This window comes from Candoia aspera, chromosome 5 (assembly GCF_035149785.1).
Source record: "Candoia aspera isolate rCanAsp1 chromosome 5, rCanAsp1.hap2, whole genome shotgun sequence".
NCBI classification, from domain to species: Eukaryota; Metazoa; Chordata; class Lepidosauria; order Squamata; family Boidae; genus Candoia; species Candoia aspera.
The window spans coordinates 1169024-1185839 of NC_086157.1; the positions used below are offsets into that span (position 1 = coordinate 1169024).

Sequence of the window (16816 nt, forward strand, 5' to 3'; positions counted from 1 at the left end):
TGTTATTTTCTTTTAAGCAGTATTTCTGCCGGACAAAACAGGGAAAGTGACTGAAGTTCTTGCCAGATGTTTTATTTGCTTTCTGTCTAGTAATGAGGCATATGCAGCATTTTGCATCTGGCCTTAGTGGAATCTCTTTTTCTGAGTGATGCAAAGCTTACAGCTCTGTTTGAAGCTGCTTACTTTGAAGGAGATTTTTCCTCTACTCTGCAGCAATATTTTATTCATGGCAATCACTGCTACCCTGAAAAAAATGCTCCTTTCCAATATATTCTGCTAATTTAGCAACACCACCAATATTTAAAACTGAAAGAGCAGCCAAAGTAGAAACTAACTCATTTCCATCAAAATGGCAAAAGAGGAATGTAATTTGAAATCCTATTAACAGAGCGACTCCTAATCTATAATAGTGCAAGCCCCACTGAAAGAAATGCAAATAATTTAGAGTGTGCAAAATTGCAGTCATAAACTAAAATATTATTATGGTTCATTAAAATAAAAACAGAATATTGATTAAAATCAGTAAAATACAATTCGTTAATGTTTGGCAGGGGCAAAATATATCTAGAGAGTCCACCAACAAACAGGAGCAAAAATAACGCAACTTCTTTTTCTTAAGGAATGCCTTGTTTTCTGGGGCACTCCCCCACAGACCCAGGAAGTTTTCTGCTGGCTGTTGAGCACACGTGGATGGGGTCCTGGGGTGGTAGTGGTGGTTTAAGGAATGAATTAGTGCATTAAGGCCCAAACGGGTGTCTTTAACTTATTTCTACTCCTGCCCCAGGATTTAGGTGCAAAAGAAAGATCAACCAGTAAGATGAGAGATCCAGGCTGTTAGAAATATAGAAGCTAAATATTAAAATGCACAATAAAAAGTAAGTTTCTCTCTAAAATAGAATATTCCGACAGAGTAGATAACTGTATTTTAATCTACACATTTCATAGATCTACTTGCTATTTATGAACGGTATTTCTCTTTACAGGTTGTACTTCACATCTGCTGAAAAGGGATCCCCCCCCACCACCACCACTGGTACCAAAGATTACAACAGAGGCATGAGACTTCTGGGAAACTGGCCAATTTACTTGAAACCTCCCGAGGGACTGGAAACGCTTCTCTGCCACCGTTTGGTCCCCATTTGACAACAGGCGCTTGCTTGCTTAGATGGATGGAAGGATGTTGCAGGAGGAGGAAGGTGGGAAATACGGGAGGATAAATACAGAAATACAGAACTTATTAACAGATATAGAAGCGCTCACACCTCTTAAGAGCGACAATGGACAGTATGTCCCCCAGTGAACGGACCTCTTTTAAAGCAAGGACAAAATCTTACAGGAGCTGAAGCTGATATGGGTTCCTGGGGGGAGGGAAGGGGAAAGAGCAGTAAGTAACTGAGTTCCCTGCCTTGTGATCACCCTGTGGCAGCTCTCCCACCAGCACCAGCACCAGCACCAGCACCAGCACCAGCACCAGCACCAGCACCAGCACCAGCACCAGCACCAGCACCTTTCAGTTCTTCTCATCCCAGGACAGCATCAGCTACAACCAGGAAAAAACTGATCTTATTTCTTGCTCCGTATAAAATCTGCATGGTGGGTAGGAGTCTCCTTGGCTTATAAGTACGGGAAAAGCCACCAAAAAAAGAAAGGGGAAGGGACCCCTTCCCCAAGATGAAGAAAGCTGAATTTCTCTTGCCGAAATTAAGGACCTCTTATTATGATTTTCACTGTAACAGTCTCTGGTGAGCTTTGGCTGGGAAACTAATTGCTGAATTAAGATTTTTATTTTTCAGCTAGGCTGAAGATATCTTACACGCTCAGCAATTCTACCAGAGCTCTGCAGGAATCCCAAATATGCATTTCAAGAAATTCAGTTCAGCTCTCCCATTATTCTAACAATGGAATGCAACGTGAGCAGTAAAATAAATGGGTATAGCTTAGCAATTAGTCATTTATTAAGACAAAAGCAAATAAAGCACCACTGCTACTATATAAAGCTTATGTGAATATGTACTTTATATATATTTATGGGTTTCATAAAATATATTTAAGCGTTTCAGCTTATTGCATTTCAGAGGCTGCGTACAGAAAGAGGAGTTTCAAAAAAATCACACCCACTTTGTCAAAGGATTTACAGCTACCTAGGCAAAAGCCATCATCACCCCAGATCTTCATCTTCTTCCTAGAAAAGCCCACCCAGGTGCTGTATATCCCATATTCCTTCCTTAAAGACACCTATCGTTTCATTGTCAAGGCTTCCTCCGTGGCAGACATCACTTTCCCTCTGATGCCTCGATCAGCAACTCCCATCGCACTCAGAGGACAGTGGGTGGCTGACATGCCTGGTCAACATGCAAGCCATGATTGCATGTATGCCTAAGAGCTGGGAAGGCTCAGGACCAGCTCCCTACAACTCATCGTCTCCACCTAGTTCTACTGCTAGGTATCACAGGAGAACCACTATTCAAGGAATGCAAATCCTCACGTGCACGAGGAACTCCCTACACAATCCTAGCTCTGGCTTTTCTTCAATTCTGTTAATTTATTTGAGTAAGAATCCTTGATCCCTCTTGACAGACAAGAAGATGGAGGGAGCTGGCCAGCTATACAACTACTCAGGTAAGTTCTCTGCAGCAACAACCCCCCTAGTAAGGTCTGAGGCCACCTATATTACAGGCAGTGGTTCAAGCAGACAAAAGGGACTACCCTGATCATGAAAATGCCTCCCATCAACTGTCCCTCCTTCCAAAATGTCCAGTAAAGTTCATAGATGAAGATTTCAGTGTAATCCCAGACCTGAGTGGAAGGAAGGAAGGAAGGAAGGAAGGAAGGAAGGAAGGAAGGAAGGAAGGAAGGAAGGAAGGAAGGAAGGAAGGAAGATCCCACCTGAAGATGGAAGGCTATGTGTGGTCTCAACTGTTCACTTCACAGTTTGGATACAGCAAGAAGCAGTGGGTGATTCTACATCTGCCCTTCCCTGGAGTCCACACCCCCACAAGAACCAGAGACCTTAGACAGGTCGGAAGCATCAGAGAACACAAAGGTGGCTCATGGCTTCATAAAAAGTGGCCCGGGAGACAGGCTTCCCCTGCCAAAGACAACGGTGGAGGACAACGGCTGTCGAGAAAGCAGGTCTAAAGCGTGTAGGTTCTTGTCTATCCCCGAGTAGATGTGGAAGAGTTCTGTACATTCAACACTGATAGCTATGAACAGCAGAATGCAAGTTTTCATGTGTATAGCGAACTTCTAATTGACCAAGAAAAGACATACAAGTTACATCTAGCCTTATAATTTTAACTAGTTAATCACTGGTGATGGAAGTCTGACCAACAGAAGAACCATCCAGCTTTTGTCGTCAGAGTCCCATGTTTCGCAGTCTTTATCTGACAGAGTAAAATTCAATTGTTGCTGAGACTCTTTGATTCCAGGCTGCACAAGGCGGTTACTCAACACAATGGACGCTGCTGGATGCCCCAAATGCCTCCCACCATGAACCCAGATCCCGACTGCCCTGAGCAGCGACCACTGCAACCCTCACATCTGCAATGGTTTTGCTCAACCTTGCATGTACCAAGCCTCGTGTTGCTTTTCTCCTGGAGTTCCTTTGGATGTGTCCTTTCTTTTTAAGCAAAGCCCCTCCTGCTCAGAGATGAGATAAAGACCAACTTTTGGTAGCCCTGTAGGAACATATCCTGGCCTAGAAACCTAAAGTAACCTGGGAAGATAGTGAAAAAGGACGAACGAATTAGGCAGCCTAAGTACACATATATCCATATCTAAGAGTTGCATCTCTGCTACTCCAGTAACTGGGAATCTGACTCAGCGCCTAGGTATCCCTGAATCCAAGCCATGTGCAAGTGGTAGCTGTGATTCATTCCTTTAATATGTGGGCAGAAAACCTGATGACCGTCCAATGTTTGAACCACAATTCCCTTAATGGGCTACAGTGAATGGTTCAAATACCTGGAGGACACTGTGCTGCCTCCTCTTGGATTTGAGGCTGCTGATTGTATTTGGAGCATGATAAGCCTGGAGCACATGCTAGATGACGGAGAGTCATTTAGAAAGTAAATAGAAAATACTTTTTGTGAAAACCCCTTAAACTCACATGAACTGAGTATCAGTAATCAGAAGTGGTATTCACTGGCAATTCCTAATAAAAACCAAGAGTTGCTTAAACATGTTGATGGCGCCCAGATGTTGGAGCACACTGCGGGCAATAGAACAGAACATCTGGATCATGACTGTATCTACAGTACATCAATCAATAAAAGAATGCAGAATTCTGAAACCTGAACAGAACGTACCGCGCATTTCCATTTAATGAGAGCAGTGTTGCAGTTAAAGCCAGTAAGGCTCGGCCGCGTCCATTCCATAAAAATGGTTGTATTTAATCCTCATCCAATTTTTAAGTTTAGCTGCACCTTTTTAAACTGGGTGTGGATTGGAAGGATAAAAAATAATTTCCGAAGGAAGTTCTGTGCTGCGTAAGTCAGTTGGGACAGAAAACGCACTGCACAAGCCCTCTCATGTTCTTTCCTACTGATTAAGATCATTTCCAGTCTTTTACATGAAATGACCGTGTTTCGGCATATTCCTCCCCTTTCCTTAAGGAACCCTCACAGCCAAACTCGCCAGCTACTACAGTTCGGACTGCAACCCCAGGACGGGCTTTCCCGTTAACGCTGCTTCGAGCCCCCCAGAACCCAGCGCAGGGTTAAGGCGCACCGAGAGCCGCTGTTAAGACAGCAACGGGTTCTGGGGTGGGCGGTGGCATGAGGAAGATGTGGGTTAAGCCTTCCTGGAAGAAGCATCATCCTGCACAAGAGAGGGGTTTGGAGGGCTGGGAGAAAGACGGAGCAAAAGCAAAGAATGAATCGCTGGCATGAAAGCCAGCTGGGTGACCTTGGGCCAGCCCCCCTCTCAGCCCAACCCACCTCGCAGGGTGGTTGTTGTGGGGAAAAGAGGAGGAGGGAGGAGGATAAGGTATGTTTGCTTGGCTTGAGTTATTCATAGAAATAATAAAGGCAGGATAGAAAATAAATAAATAAATAGTTACTGCTGCTTTCAGCACATTAATGCTAGGCTAAGCCACATGCTGCTTGCATGATCAGGCTCCTCTTGAAGAAATCTTCCTCCTCTCCCCATGAACCAAGGGACCAGCTATCCCCCAGTGCCACCCAAGGCACTTTCTCCTACTCACAGTACAAATGAACTGGCATGACCCTGAGTACAGATTCGGATGCTCCCCCTGGGGAACGCTGCCTGAGAGGAACAATGTCCTTCCCAGAAAAAATACTGTGCAAAACTAGTAATTAAGTAAAAACTACTATAAATGAATCATGATCATTACTGAGCAATGTATAAGCCCACCCCCCCGCTTCCCATTTAAAAGAGAAATAACCTTATGCCTATATTTGCATAGGAAATACATCACTGGGATTCTACACACTGAGCTGGAATTGTGTTCAGTTGCAGTTGAGCATGCTGAGAAAGGTGTTGGTCGAAAAACCACTAACTGTAGACCCGCGTGGTAATTTATCATTGGCTTGGTCTCGAACCACTGTTATAACCTCACTGGAAAACTATCTCCTGCCATCTAGCCTTTATTTGTGAATATCCTATGAAATTACTTAGCATATTTCCTTGATGTCTTTATGAGTTCATAATGTCAGGAGCAAAAGTCACCACTGGGTTAAGACTTATATGGCAAAGCACTTAACGACAAATCTATTGTCTTTTTAATAATCTCTAGCCATAAACTGGAATAGACAACAGCAATAGATGCACATAACATAAATTTGTAAATTATTCTGAGTATAAAGTCTTCAAAGAGTGCCAGGATTTAAATCTTTTTTGAGGGAGAAAGTAAAACATGCAAAACAATGACTCATTGGGGCAGCAGAATGAGTCTTGTAGGAAATAAGAACTCAGTTAGAAGTTGGAGGAACAAACTCACAACTGACGCAGTAATTCATGGCACTTCCACTGCAGCGAACATCCTATTTAATGTAATTCTGGAAAATATGCCATTTTTTTAACTGATGCTTTTATCCATATATCTAGGCTGTCGTTACAAAATAGATCTGATGGTTTTAACTTTTATTTTGAAGCTTGTCTGAAAAACTGCCAAAAGTTGTCATTTGGTGTTTTCCTGAACTCTATGCTTTTGATTAAGATCAAATCAACGTGCGGGAATGGCTTGTCAAAGTGAGGGGCCGTATTTTCCTAAGGTAATATAAGTTAGGCAGACTTTGATAAAAACGAAGGCAAAGAGGGCCTGCATGTTTTCTTTTTAAATTAGCACATCAGTGGTATCCGACTGGTTTTAGATTTCTCTCTCAGGTGATGGGCAAGGGCCTTTTCAGCTAGCAGACCCAGCCCCTTTTCAGGGAGGTCCACGGCTTTGTCTTCTGCTGAGACAGAAAGCCAATGAAGTCGTAGGGCAAAGGAAAAACAGAGGGAGAGGTGGAAGGAAGAATAAAGCAGGAAAAAAAAGTGTGTGTGTGGGGGGGGGAGATTCCTGTTTGGCCTCCAAAATAGGCTGGAAAGAAATCAAGATTAAAATGTAATGGGAAACAGTGAAAGTGCTATTTGAAAATCTTCATTCTCCCACAGAGTTGGAAAGGAAGAACTGCCAACCCTTTCTGCAAATGCAGAAATCAACCTCTGACCTCTCATCCACTGCACCCATCATGACGGTGGCCGTTTTGAGAGACCAACGTAGCCAGAGCTGCTAAGCCCAAATGAGAATTAATGGCGTGGCTGCATTACAGCGATGCATTTACAAGATGCTTCCAGCTTCACACTCTGAAAAGCTTCCAAAGGCTGCAGAGACAGCATGTAAAATGAGTCCTACCTTGTACGATCCTGACCTAAGCATTCAATGAGGAAAAATATATGAAGGCACAGTCTATCTAAGTGCACCAGAAAAAAAGCTTGCGTGGAAAAAATGACAGGTCTGGAAGATAACTATAGGGTCTGTACAAACAAGACATAAAGAAAATGTTTCGTAACGTTAAACAAAGAAAAGAACAATTGAGGGGACTATCCCAAATGTAGACTCACATGGAAATAAATTTCACAGAAAGCACTTGACTTTTAGGATTGGGAGGCAAAGTTTATTACTGTATGCAAAACAGAACCCACCCCGCCCCCTAAGGAAAACTGCCTATGAGCCAAAGTCCTTAGGATCTGTCTTTTTGTAATTCATTTCAATTTACTGCTTATGACACAAATCTCACAATGAACAGAGGAATTTTATTCCGGCGATTTTATTATCTGATCATGATGTTATCATTTTATCATGTTATGTGTACTAACATACCCTCCAAAAGTAAACAATACCAACCCTTGCTTTGCACATTTGTTATTTTGGCAAACATAAGGTTGCCGTATTATGCTAAACTGCCTAACTCCCCTCTCACTTTGCTATGTGGAAACTGTAGGAACCATCAGAGATCCCAAGAGGTAACTCCAGCAGATAGTAGGAATCACCGCCTACTACCCCTGGCAGTCATTCTGCTTTCTTTCCGATGGGAAATTTTTTGAAGTTGCAAACATGATCATGTTTGGAAAGGTCTGTTCGTGGATGCTGAAATAGGCACCTTAAAAGGGAAACAGAACAATTCACATGGCAATGGGGGCTTTGACTTCATTCAGAGGAAAAGAGCAATTAAGAAAGATGCCAGCCTGCAGTAATTATCCCGGACCAGGAACGCTTAACTCAAGCATTTTGCATTAAAATGCAGGCTGTTGCTAATCCCTCCCTGCTTCTTCCTCCCCATGGTCCACCTGCTTGGAGGGAGAGCTCCCACAACTGGTCGGGGAGGGGGTGCGTTTCTTGACTCATGGTGCTGAATGTTACCCATTTTCAGGCTGGGCTCTGGGGTGCTTTCAGTTTAGGAGATATTTTATAGATCCAGAGTTTCGAGACCGGAAAGTCACCCATGGTACGGATACCAGTTTCCCTTCCCAGCACAAATCTTCCTGGATGTTCCCAACTCAGCAGTACCAGGCAGACATGAGTGTTTCCAACAGGGCTTCGGCAATCTTTTCTCAGCAAACACTGCATGTGCCTGGGAAAGGTAGCCATGCTTGCAGAAAAACTGTAAAGGGAGAGCCATTCCAGGGCCAAATTTCCTCAATGCCAGAGGGCTTTGCATTGCAGTTTGCAGAAGAGCTAACAGATATAGGCCAAAAATTCGTATCTGTAAGCCAATCTTTAAGTAGGGAACATCTGGGACCCTTTTCATGTAGAAAGTCTGATGCATTGACATTCAAGGCATCTTCATTTTTGAAGACAGGGCAACGAAGCACCTATTCAGAGTCAGGAATGGGTGTGAAAAAAGCTTATTCCTGCTGCTCTGTGTGAAAAACCCAGTACAGGCTAGAGTACTTGGTGGAGAACTTAGCGGCAGTGAAATTTTCTAGGTCCCTCCTGAAAGACTTCATATTCATCCCCAAGTGAAACCAAGCACTTATGCAGAAAATTTCTCACAACACTTTTCCCTTACTGGTGTAGGACACAGACATTTTCCCCAGTTGTCTCCAAGGGAAAAACACTTACAGGATTTTCTGTTTTTCCAAGATGCAGGGTGTTCCTTGGGAATATGGTTCCTTGGGGTCAAGACAATTCTAGGGCTTACATACCTTTCAAAATGACAGGGAAAATGTAATCCTGGCTTTCATCAACTGGTCTGCCAGGTGTGGGTGGCTCCAAAAAGGGAGAAGGATCTGGGGACTGCCCCATCCCTCTTCTATCGCTTACAGAAAAATGAAAAGAAGCTCTCCTTGTGCTTCTACAAAGTACTTTTCATGCTGCTGGATCTTTCAGTGCAAAAGACAGAGTCTCTTCAGGTCAGAATAGAGGCCAGACAGAACAGCATGTTTAGGTGACCCTTAGCCATGGCTACTTCACTGAGGTGGCAAGCCCCCTAAAAGACAGATGCCTGCACAAGCTCAACAGGGTGGGCCAACTTCCGCTGACCAAAAAAAGAGAAGTTCTTAAAACTCAAAAGCTATGTAATGGTGGTCACCACTCTGGGACATGGTCATAATTTATACCTGCTAGCATTACATGGTGTCCTCATTACTTAGCCAATGTGATTACTCACAGGTTACGTTACGTAACATATTCCAGTCAATGGCTGGGATCCAAACAGTGTTTAAAGGAAGTGGAAAAACTTTTCTGCTTGGCCTGTGAAAAAAGAATTCTGTGATTTTCACTAATGACCTGCTCAGTCTCCATCTCTCTCAGGACAGCCTCTTGGGAGGGTAGCTGGGCTTAAATTTTTTCAGTTAAAAAGATGCAGGCAGTTCATTGCTGTTTCATCTTTCTGGTAAGGAGTTCCAGGCAGCCTGCTTGCAGTTCATCACCATCACCACCACCTTCACCACAACCACCATTTTGGAAGGTAGGCTGGGTTGAGAGAGACAGACAGACAGGCAGGCAGGCAGGCCCAAAGCCATCCAGGGAGTTTTCCTGGTTGAAAACAGGTAAGAATCTGGGTGTCCCAGGCTCCAAGAACCACATCATTCATTCATTCATTCATTCATTCATTCATTCATTCATTCATTCATTCATTCATATATATATATATATATATATATATATATATATTTGCTGTACATGGTTTTCAGCACACTTCTTTAGCTGGCACTTATAAGTCACCTTAGGCAGTGATTGCTGGAACTGCAGAAGCACACAGAAAGCAATGTTTCAGACTGATGGAAGGTGTTCATTCCTTCCCAGAGAGAAAAAGGCAGACAATGTAACTGAAAACAGACTCTTGAACCTTTAAGTTTGAAATATCCAGGGTTGTTATTCTATATTCAGCACAAACCTTGTTTGCATTTAATAGACAAAGAAATTCACTTACCAACCACTGGTAAGAATAAAGTTATAATAATTGTACTTGACTAGAAAATTGGGTGTTAGTTACACTCTTCATCACAAGATTTGCCAGAGGCATTTCTCTACAATTCAAGCTAGGCAGCATTCCATAGACTTTGTATAAACAAATATGTTCAAGGGTTTCGGATCCTACCAACATTGGTTACTAGGGTCTGTTGGATACAATGCACTTTTTGTCTTTGGGAACACTTTTGAGCATCACAAATATGACCTCATGCAGACAAATGTTATTTATTAATGTGAATGCAAACGCTACATTATTTTGTTGGTTCAGGATGACCTAAAATAATTTAACACTTGCTTCCCTAGGTTTCTGCTGCTTCCAGTGACAACAGAAGTAATTTTACACCACCATTCTACCCTCTTATGCTTAAATAATAAGGGAAATTATTCTCTCAAATATTAGAACTTGCTAAAAAAGAAAGCTGAAAAGTAAACTGAACTGTGCCAAATTCCTCCATACTGTAAAGCCTGGAGGTTATTGAAATTGCAACAGAAATTCAACTTGAAAACATACCAGTGAACTGTAAAATGTGTCAAATATACCAAAACATACCACTTGCAAAAGTACGCCAAATCAATGAAGGTATAAATATGAAAAGGTTTCCTTCAATAAACAAACAAATGAAATGTTTGCTCAAGTGAGAACAAAGAACATACATTTGTTTCACCTGCTCAATAATAAATATCTGAGGAAAAGGACACTAAAATCATCAGGACCAACAATAAACAATTATTTAAATACGTCAGAAGCAGGCACCAATGCAGGGAGGTGACTGATCCCTAGATGACAACAGAGTAAAGGGAGGATAAAGAAACTTTGGAAAAGTTGAATAAATGATTTGCATCTGTTTTCAGAAATGCTAAGCAAATCCCTATCCTTGTCTAGAGGTAAACAGAAACCAAAACAAAAAACAAAAAAACAAAACCCAGATACAAGCAACATGTGACAAGAGAGTATCAAAGGAAAAAAAAAGCATCAATAGCCAATTTGGGAAGGTATCCATTGTTTTTCTTTTTCTTTTTTTTTTTTAAGAAAAGCTCAAAGGTAAAACTGTTGATCTGTCAAAAAATAAGCAGTTAGTTACCTTACCAAACTATAAATGTAACCCCAATTAAAAAAAGAGATAGAGATGCAGAGAAATTCAGGAAAGTACAAACCCATTAGGCTAACCTTTATTCCAGGTAAGTGGGTGGTGAGCATGATTACATATCAAGTGATAAGGCCTACGAAAGCAGAAATGTTGCGAAGGACCATTTAGGTGCCTTTGGGCAACTGGGTTTCGATAGCATCAGGCTGCAACTTCACAGGTGCCTCCCAAGCTCCCTTCCCTGTGGGAAGTAACCCTGATCAGTTAACAGGGAATCGCAAGAGTCCTTTCCATCTTTTGGATATGGCACCATCTCATGTTTACTCTGCTGGGCCAGTGACTTCAACAGACCAAAAAATCACCAGGAGAAAAAGCAAACTCAGCAAGGCCATGCACTTATTTTTCAGACCATTTGACAGGATTTACGTATTGCTTGTATAAAATACCAATAATTTGGAAGCGTTAGTGTAAAACTGATCAGCGTTAACAGAAACATAGATTGGCACGGTGCAGAAGACACTGATTTGTAAAAAGCTGCTGGCAATGTCTCCCCGATGTCTCCTGCCACGGGACAAGAGAGGGGGTCCTCTCACCTATCGCTTGAAGAGCAGGAACAGGAGAATCGGGAGACGGGCGGAAAGCGGGCTTCCCCCGAAGACGGGCATCAGCACCGGGGCTTTTTAATGGTTTTGTACCAGCAGCAGCTGGTCTGGTTGGCTGGTGGCATCCGACTGTTCAGTCAGGTTAAGACTAAACAAGGCTATGGCAATTTCTGAGGTAGCAGCACCACACTGCATGGCCCAGCAGAACTCCCATGCTCTAAATAGGGGAACCACTTGTGGCCTTTGCGCTGATTTTAAGCAATCTTCAGCCTTTTTCCCAAAGCACCCATCCTTGCAGTCCTCTGCAAGTCTCAGTGGGAGCAGGGGGGAGGAGGAGGAGGAGGGCAAAAGATCCTGCCCACCTTGACCCTGTGGGCAACGAGTGCTTGCCTGAGATCCTAGAGGAAAAGTGGACACGATGGAGAAATGGATCCTATCCTAGACCACAGAAAGAGAATCGTAGGGGTTTTTTTTTTTTAATAAATGCACATTTCACAAAGCACATGTTAGAATTTTTTAAATGGATAATCTGAATATTGTTTAAAAAGCGCTCTCTGCCAATGTTTTGTACTGCGTGCCATTTTGGCTGCCGCGATACGAAGAGGACACTGCAGAACTGGAACGAGGGCAGAAAAAACCAGCGAAGATGGGGAGGGGCTCGGAGGCTAAATCCTATGAAGAGCGGTTAAAGAACCCGGTCAGCTTAGCCTTGAAGGGTGCCACGGGGAAGACGGTGTGGACTCCTGAAGCTGTGCCCGAGATTAAGGCAAGAGCCAATGGCAGAAGCTTCACCGAGAGCGCACCAACCTGAGATCAGGAGGAAGTTAGGGCTTCCCAACTCCCAACTCCTGGAGTCATCACTGGACATTTTCAAGCAAAGGCCGGACAGATGTGTGTCCAGGATGGTCTGAGAATTCCTACCCTGGGCAGGGGGTTGGGACTGACAGACCTCCATGGTCCTTTTGATCCTGTACTGTTTATTGGTATACGCTCAAAATAAAGCCAACATTTAAAATATGATCTCTCGGGAAAAGGTAAGAGATCTTTCCCTCTGTTTTCTCAGTGTATAAAATTACTGTATTTTTAAAACGTTCATATGCACGTTAAATGGACACATAATTTCCACAGGCATGAAAGCCAGCCGGGTGACCTCGGGCCTCTCTCTCAGCCCAGCTCACCTCACAGGGTTGTTGCTGTGCAAAAACAGGAGGAGGAAGGAGCATTAGGTATGTTCCCCGCCTTGAGTCGTTTGTAGAAATAATAAGGGCGGGACAGAAAATAAATAAAAATAAAAAACAAATATGGATCTACGCTCCCACCCAATGCCACTCGTCTCTAATAAAGTTGCTTCACTTTTACGCTGCCACAAATAACCCCATGAAAATCTCATGACAGGCATGAAAGGGACTAACGCACCCTCAGCCCTCACCAACTCCTTTCTCAAGGGAAAAGGCCTGCTTACGAGTGGGCCCGCTGTTACATTCCCAAAGCTGCGGCACGTATTCTGGTTTAGCACTGCTTGAACAGGGCTGGAACAGCAACGGACTCTGGACCTTCTCCCCGCAACGGTTTCCACCGGGAAGCCGGGACTGAAGAGGGGCACGAAGAACAGGGACCTTGGTGGCTGAGCAGTGTGCAGAGAGCCAGCAGTTAGCACCTGGGAAACCGGGCGTGATCCCGGAAAATTCAAGGCTGTAATGCCCACCCAGGACCTTCCACGTGTGCTGGGCTGCAACTCCAGGGGCCCGGCAAGGGAGAATGGAATTTGCAGTCGAAGAACCAGCTTAGGAAAACCTGATTTAGGCAGGAGAAGTGAATTTGTTCCACTGCCTTGTAGAATCCTTTATTAGGAACTTCGTTTTTATTTCTCATCCCCAACACCATCTTGTACCGGGCCTGTCTTCTTAACAGCTCACGATAAGCAGTACGAAGACGGACAGGTCTCTGGAAAGCCCCAGGCTTAACTTTATTGGTACAAGCCTTCCTCTTTTTGAAGTCATGCTCAAGGAATGGCAAAGGTACTTACTGTTCTAAAAGCTGGTCATATTTGCTTAATGCATCTTTTTCAGCTACAACAGCTCTTTCTTTTTCGGTCACCGCATTATCTCTTGCTTCTCTCAAGTTTCTGAAATTTAAAAGTATTGCACAATGAACATTCTTCTTTTTCTGAAGTATTTGCTCAAAAGTGATGATGCTGGTTTTGTGTTTCTGGTTCCAACATGCCATAATCTGATCCTGAAACAGACTTTGTTTTTCCTCCCACCGCCCCCACCCTGCTAGCTCTCGGTTCAATGTTTGGTCCACATCCAGGGTCCTCTTCTCAAAATATGCCTACCAATTCAGTCTTTCTCTCACAATGCATGCGTGCACAGGAGGAGGGAGAAAGGAAGAAATCAGCTAAAGCCCCAACATTTATTTGCCCAGCTAGAAAAACTGGGGAGGACTTTGGTGTTTGGAATATTAATCTGGTCTATCACCTGCATTTTGAAGTCCTGGGGATGGCTGGCTGGGCTGCCAGCACGGGGCTGGGCCGAGGGTGCCTTAAAGTTTCTGTGGCCGATGGTGGGCTTGAACTGGGATGCCCTGGCCTGCCCCAGCCCCGTAGCGGCTTTCCCTAAATGCTGCAGAACAGGCTGCACACAACAGCATATGGGGAAAACGCCCACTTCTGATTCCAAGAATGGGGTTTGAGAGGGATAAAACAGCCAGCAGCACCACCGTTCTTCTGCTCACTAGCTCAGGGCTTTTCCGAGGCTGTTGGCCAAGTTGGCCCCGGCCACAGCTGCCCAGATGACAGGATCAAAGGCCAAGAAATCTAATCCAGCAAAATAATACAGGCATTATCCGGCTCTGGATGAGCCACAGTTCCCCTGGGTGACGTTGTCATGCAGGCAAATCGGAGGCTGTTGCAGAGGGAAAAACTGCCCAAACCGATCAAGCCTGGTGAACAGAATTAAGGTAAGCAAGAGGACAGGGGATTTCTAGAGACTCTTCCAAATCCCCTTTGTGCTAAAAATACCAGTTTCCCAGCCACCGCCTTTGCCACTGCTGCCGCCGCCTCCTCTTCCTCCTCCCCCCCCCACCATTGCCTAGTTTGAGACTTCAATTAAATTAACTGGACTGCATTTGTGGAAGGGCATTGCCTGCATTAAATTTGTGACTCCCAGTTTCTATTCATTTAAAGAAAATGCACTTTAATATGGTTGGTGTGCAGAGATTCCACATTCAAAATTTCACTGCTTTTGATCAACAAAAAATGGGTTGCTTGAAAAACTAGTATTTTTAACCAAAACAGGGACTTCCTTTAGATACAAGGCTTCTACTGTACGCTTGACAACTTTAGGCTCAAAATCACAGTATTTTTTGACGTGAATCCTTCCCCTCCTGGATCCTCTGTTTCACGTCATGGGGCTCCTGGGGTGGGCACGGAGCAACTGAGCTGATGTCTCCACGGTCTTTGTTCTTACTTCAGCCCTGAACAGCCTCCCTTGCCCAACACCACCTGATGAGAAGAGCTCCAAAAACCCAAACTTTGGCTGCTTTGGGCAGGGACCTACAGTAGTTTTTCACCCATTTGTGGAGTTGCCCTTCTAGCTGTGGCCCTTTTTAGGCAAACAGAACGGAGATGTTTGGGGTCTAGTCACAAATGCCAACTAAATCTGACCAACCCGTCTTAACTTTATTTGGAACAGGGCCCCCTTTTTATTTATCTTGATCTTTTTCTCGGGTGTCCCCCTGTTGATTTCCAACCTTCCTATCTGTCAACTAATAGTAGGAAAATTAGTACCCCAAATGAAACCAGTGGTGGCAGACTCTGGAAAGAAGGCACAAGGAGCAAAATCAATTGTCATTTACGTATGTCCTCCCCGTGCCCCAAATAGCACAAGTGATGAAATGCACAACCAGAAATGTATAGCCGGTGCCATTTCAGATGTCCAGATGTAGTTTTGCTTGTTTCAAGGTCCATCTAATTTAATTCGTGATCTTTTTAGAGCTTATTCATACCGTACGTTACATCAGTGTCTGCCTAAGACAGGGGCTGGCAACTCTAACGTGTGAATCGGAGAAGAAAGTGGTCCTGAGAAGCGCATGTTTGCATTTCCACTGAGAGGGGTCTAACTTGGTGGCAAGCCTACATTTTGTGCTACAACGTCAGGCCAAAGGAGGTTCTGTTATCCTGGAAGAGACAGCAGCCCTCACTCTGCTCAAGGACAGAGAAAGGGGAAGCTGTGTGGCCCTTAAGGCAGGGATGAGGAGTGGTAATTATTCTTACTGAGAAATGGGTTGCCCTCACCCGTTAGGCATTATGCTGCTAAGCCAGCTAAGCCTTCGCTACAACCATCCTCAGATGATGACAGCAAGCCATGTGTCCCTACGTACTGTATCTGCTCAGGAAACAACCAGCTCAATTTCCCCCTTTTGGTTTTTTCCCCGTTTATGCTGTTCCTTCTTCAGAAGCAGCACCACATTATTGAGTTCTCCTGAACAGACAAAAATGGCCCTCTGTGGAAGTAGCCCCTCTCCCCCCAGCGTCAGTGGCTTTTCAGCCGATGGGCTAGGATTTCGCAAGCAAGACGATTAAGCCGGATGGGCCAGCTGCACGCAAATCAGAGCTTCTCTCTTCGTGCCTCATATGCATACCACACGGGATATTAAAGGCCCACGATCTCACGGCCGAGCCGCCCCGAGTCAGATTTAAAGGCCATCACAGACTCGTCACAAAAACCTTACCCGATTTTTGTCTATGTGATCAAAGTGTTCTTTTGCTGGAATTGGTGTTGGCTCAAGTGTGCTATTATTCTCACTCGTACCTGCCTAAGCCCATCCCTCCCTTGGCAGAACAGAACCGCTGGCAAACGGGTCCTTGCAGAGGGCAGAAGGGAGGTGGGGAGCCCTGCACTCCAGGGTTAACATGCGAATGAGGCTGAGGAGCAAAATACGCATGTGGGAGTCCTGCTGGAGAACTTGCTTCCTTTTTCGTAACAGAACGTTGCTCAGACTCCTCAGGGATACCAAAGTGGAAGCTACTGATTTAAGTGTTGTAACTCGGTACAAGTTTGAAACACAGAAAGCATGAAATGATGCATGCAAGAAAGCACGCAAGCTTGAGGACTAATATATAGGGGAAGCAGGAATGATTCACTGGCTCACCACACCCCTTCTGTCCCAACAAGGATAAAAATAAAGCATTGTTTTTAAGATTCTTA

General features: G+C 44.2%; 1 protein-coding gene across 1 annotated transcript in view; it reads right to left on the reverse strand.

Moving 5' to 3' along the window:
• The window catches only part of PIBF1 (progesterone immunomodulatory binding factor 1), a 68297-nt gene that overhangs the window by 36489 nt on the left and 14992 nt on the right, over window positions 1-16816 (reverse strand). Inside the window, exon 9 of the mRNA XM_063304532.1 lies at window positions 13636-13734. Within this exon, the coding sequence (XP_063160602.1) occupies window positions 13636-13734 (99 nt within the window). The remainder of the gene's footprint in view (window positions 1-13635; window positions 13735-16816) is intronic.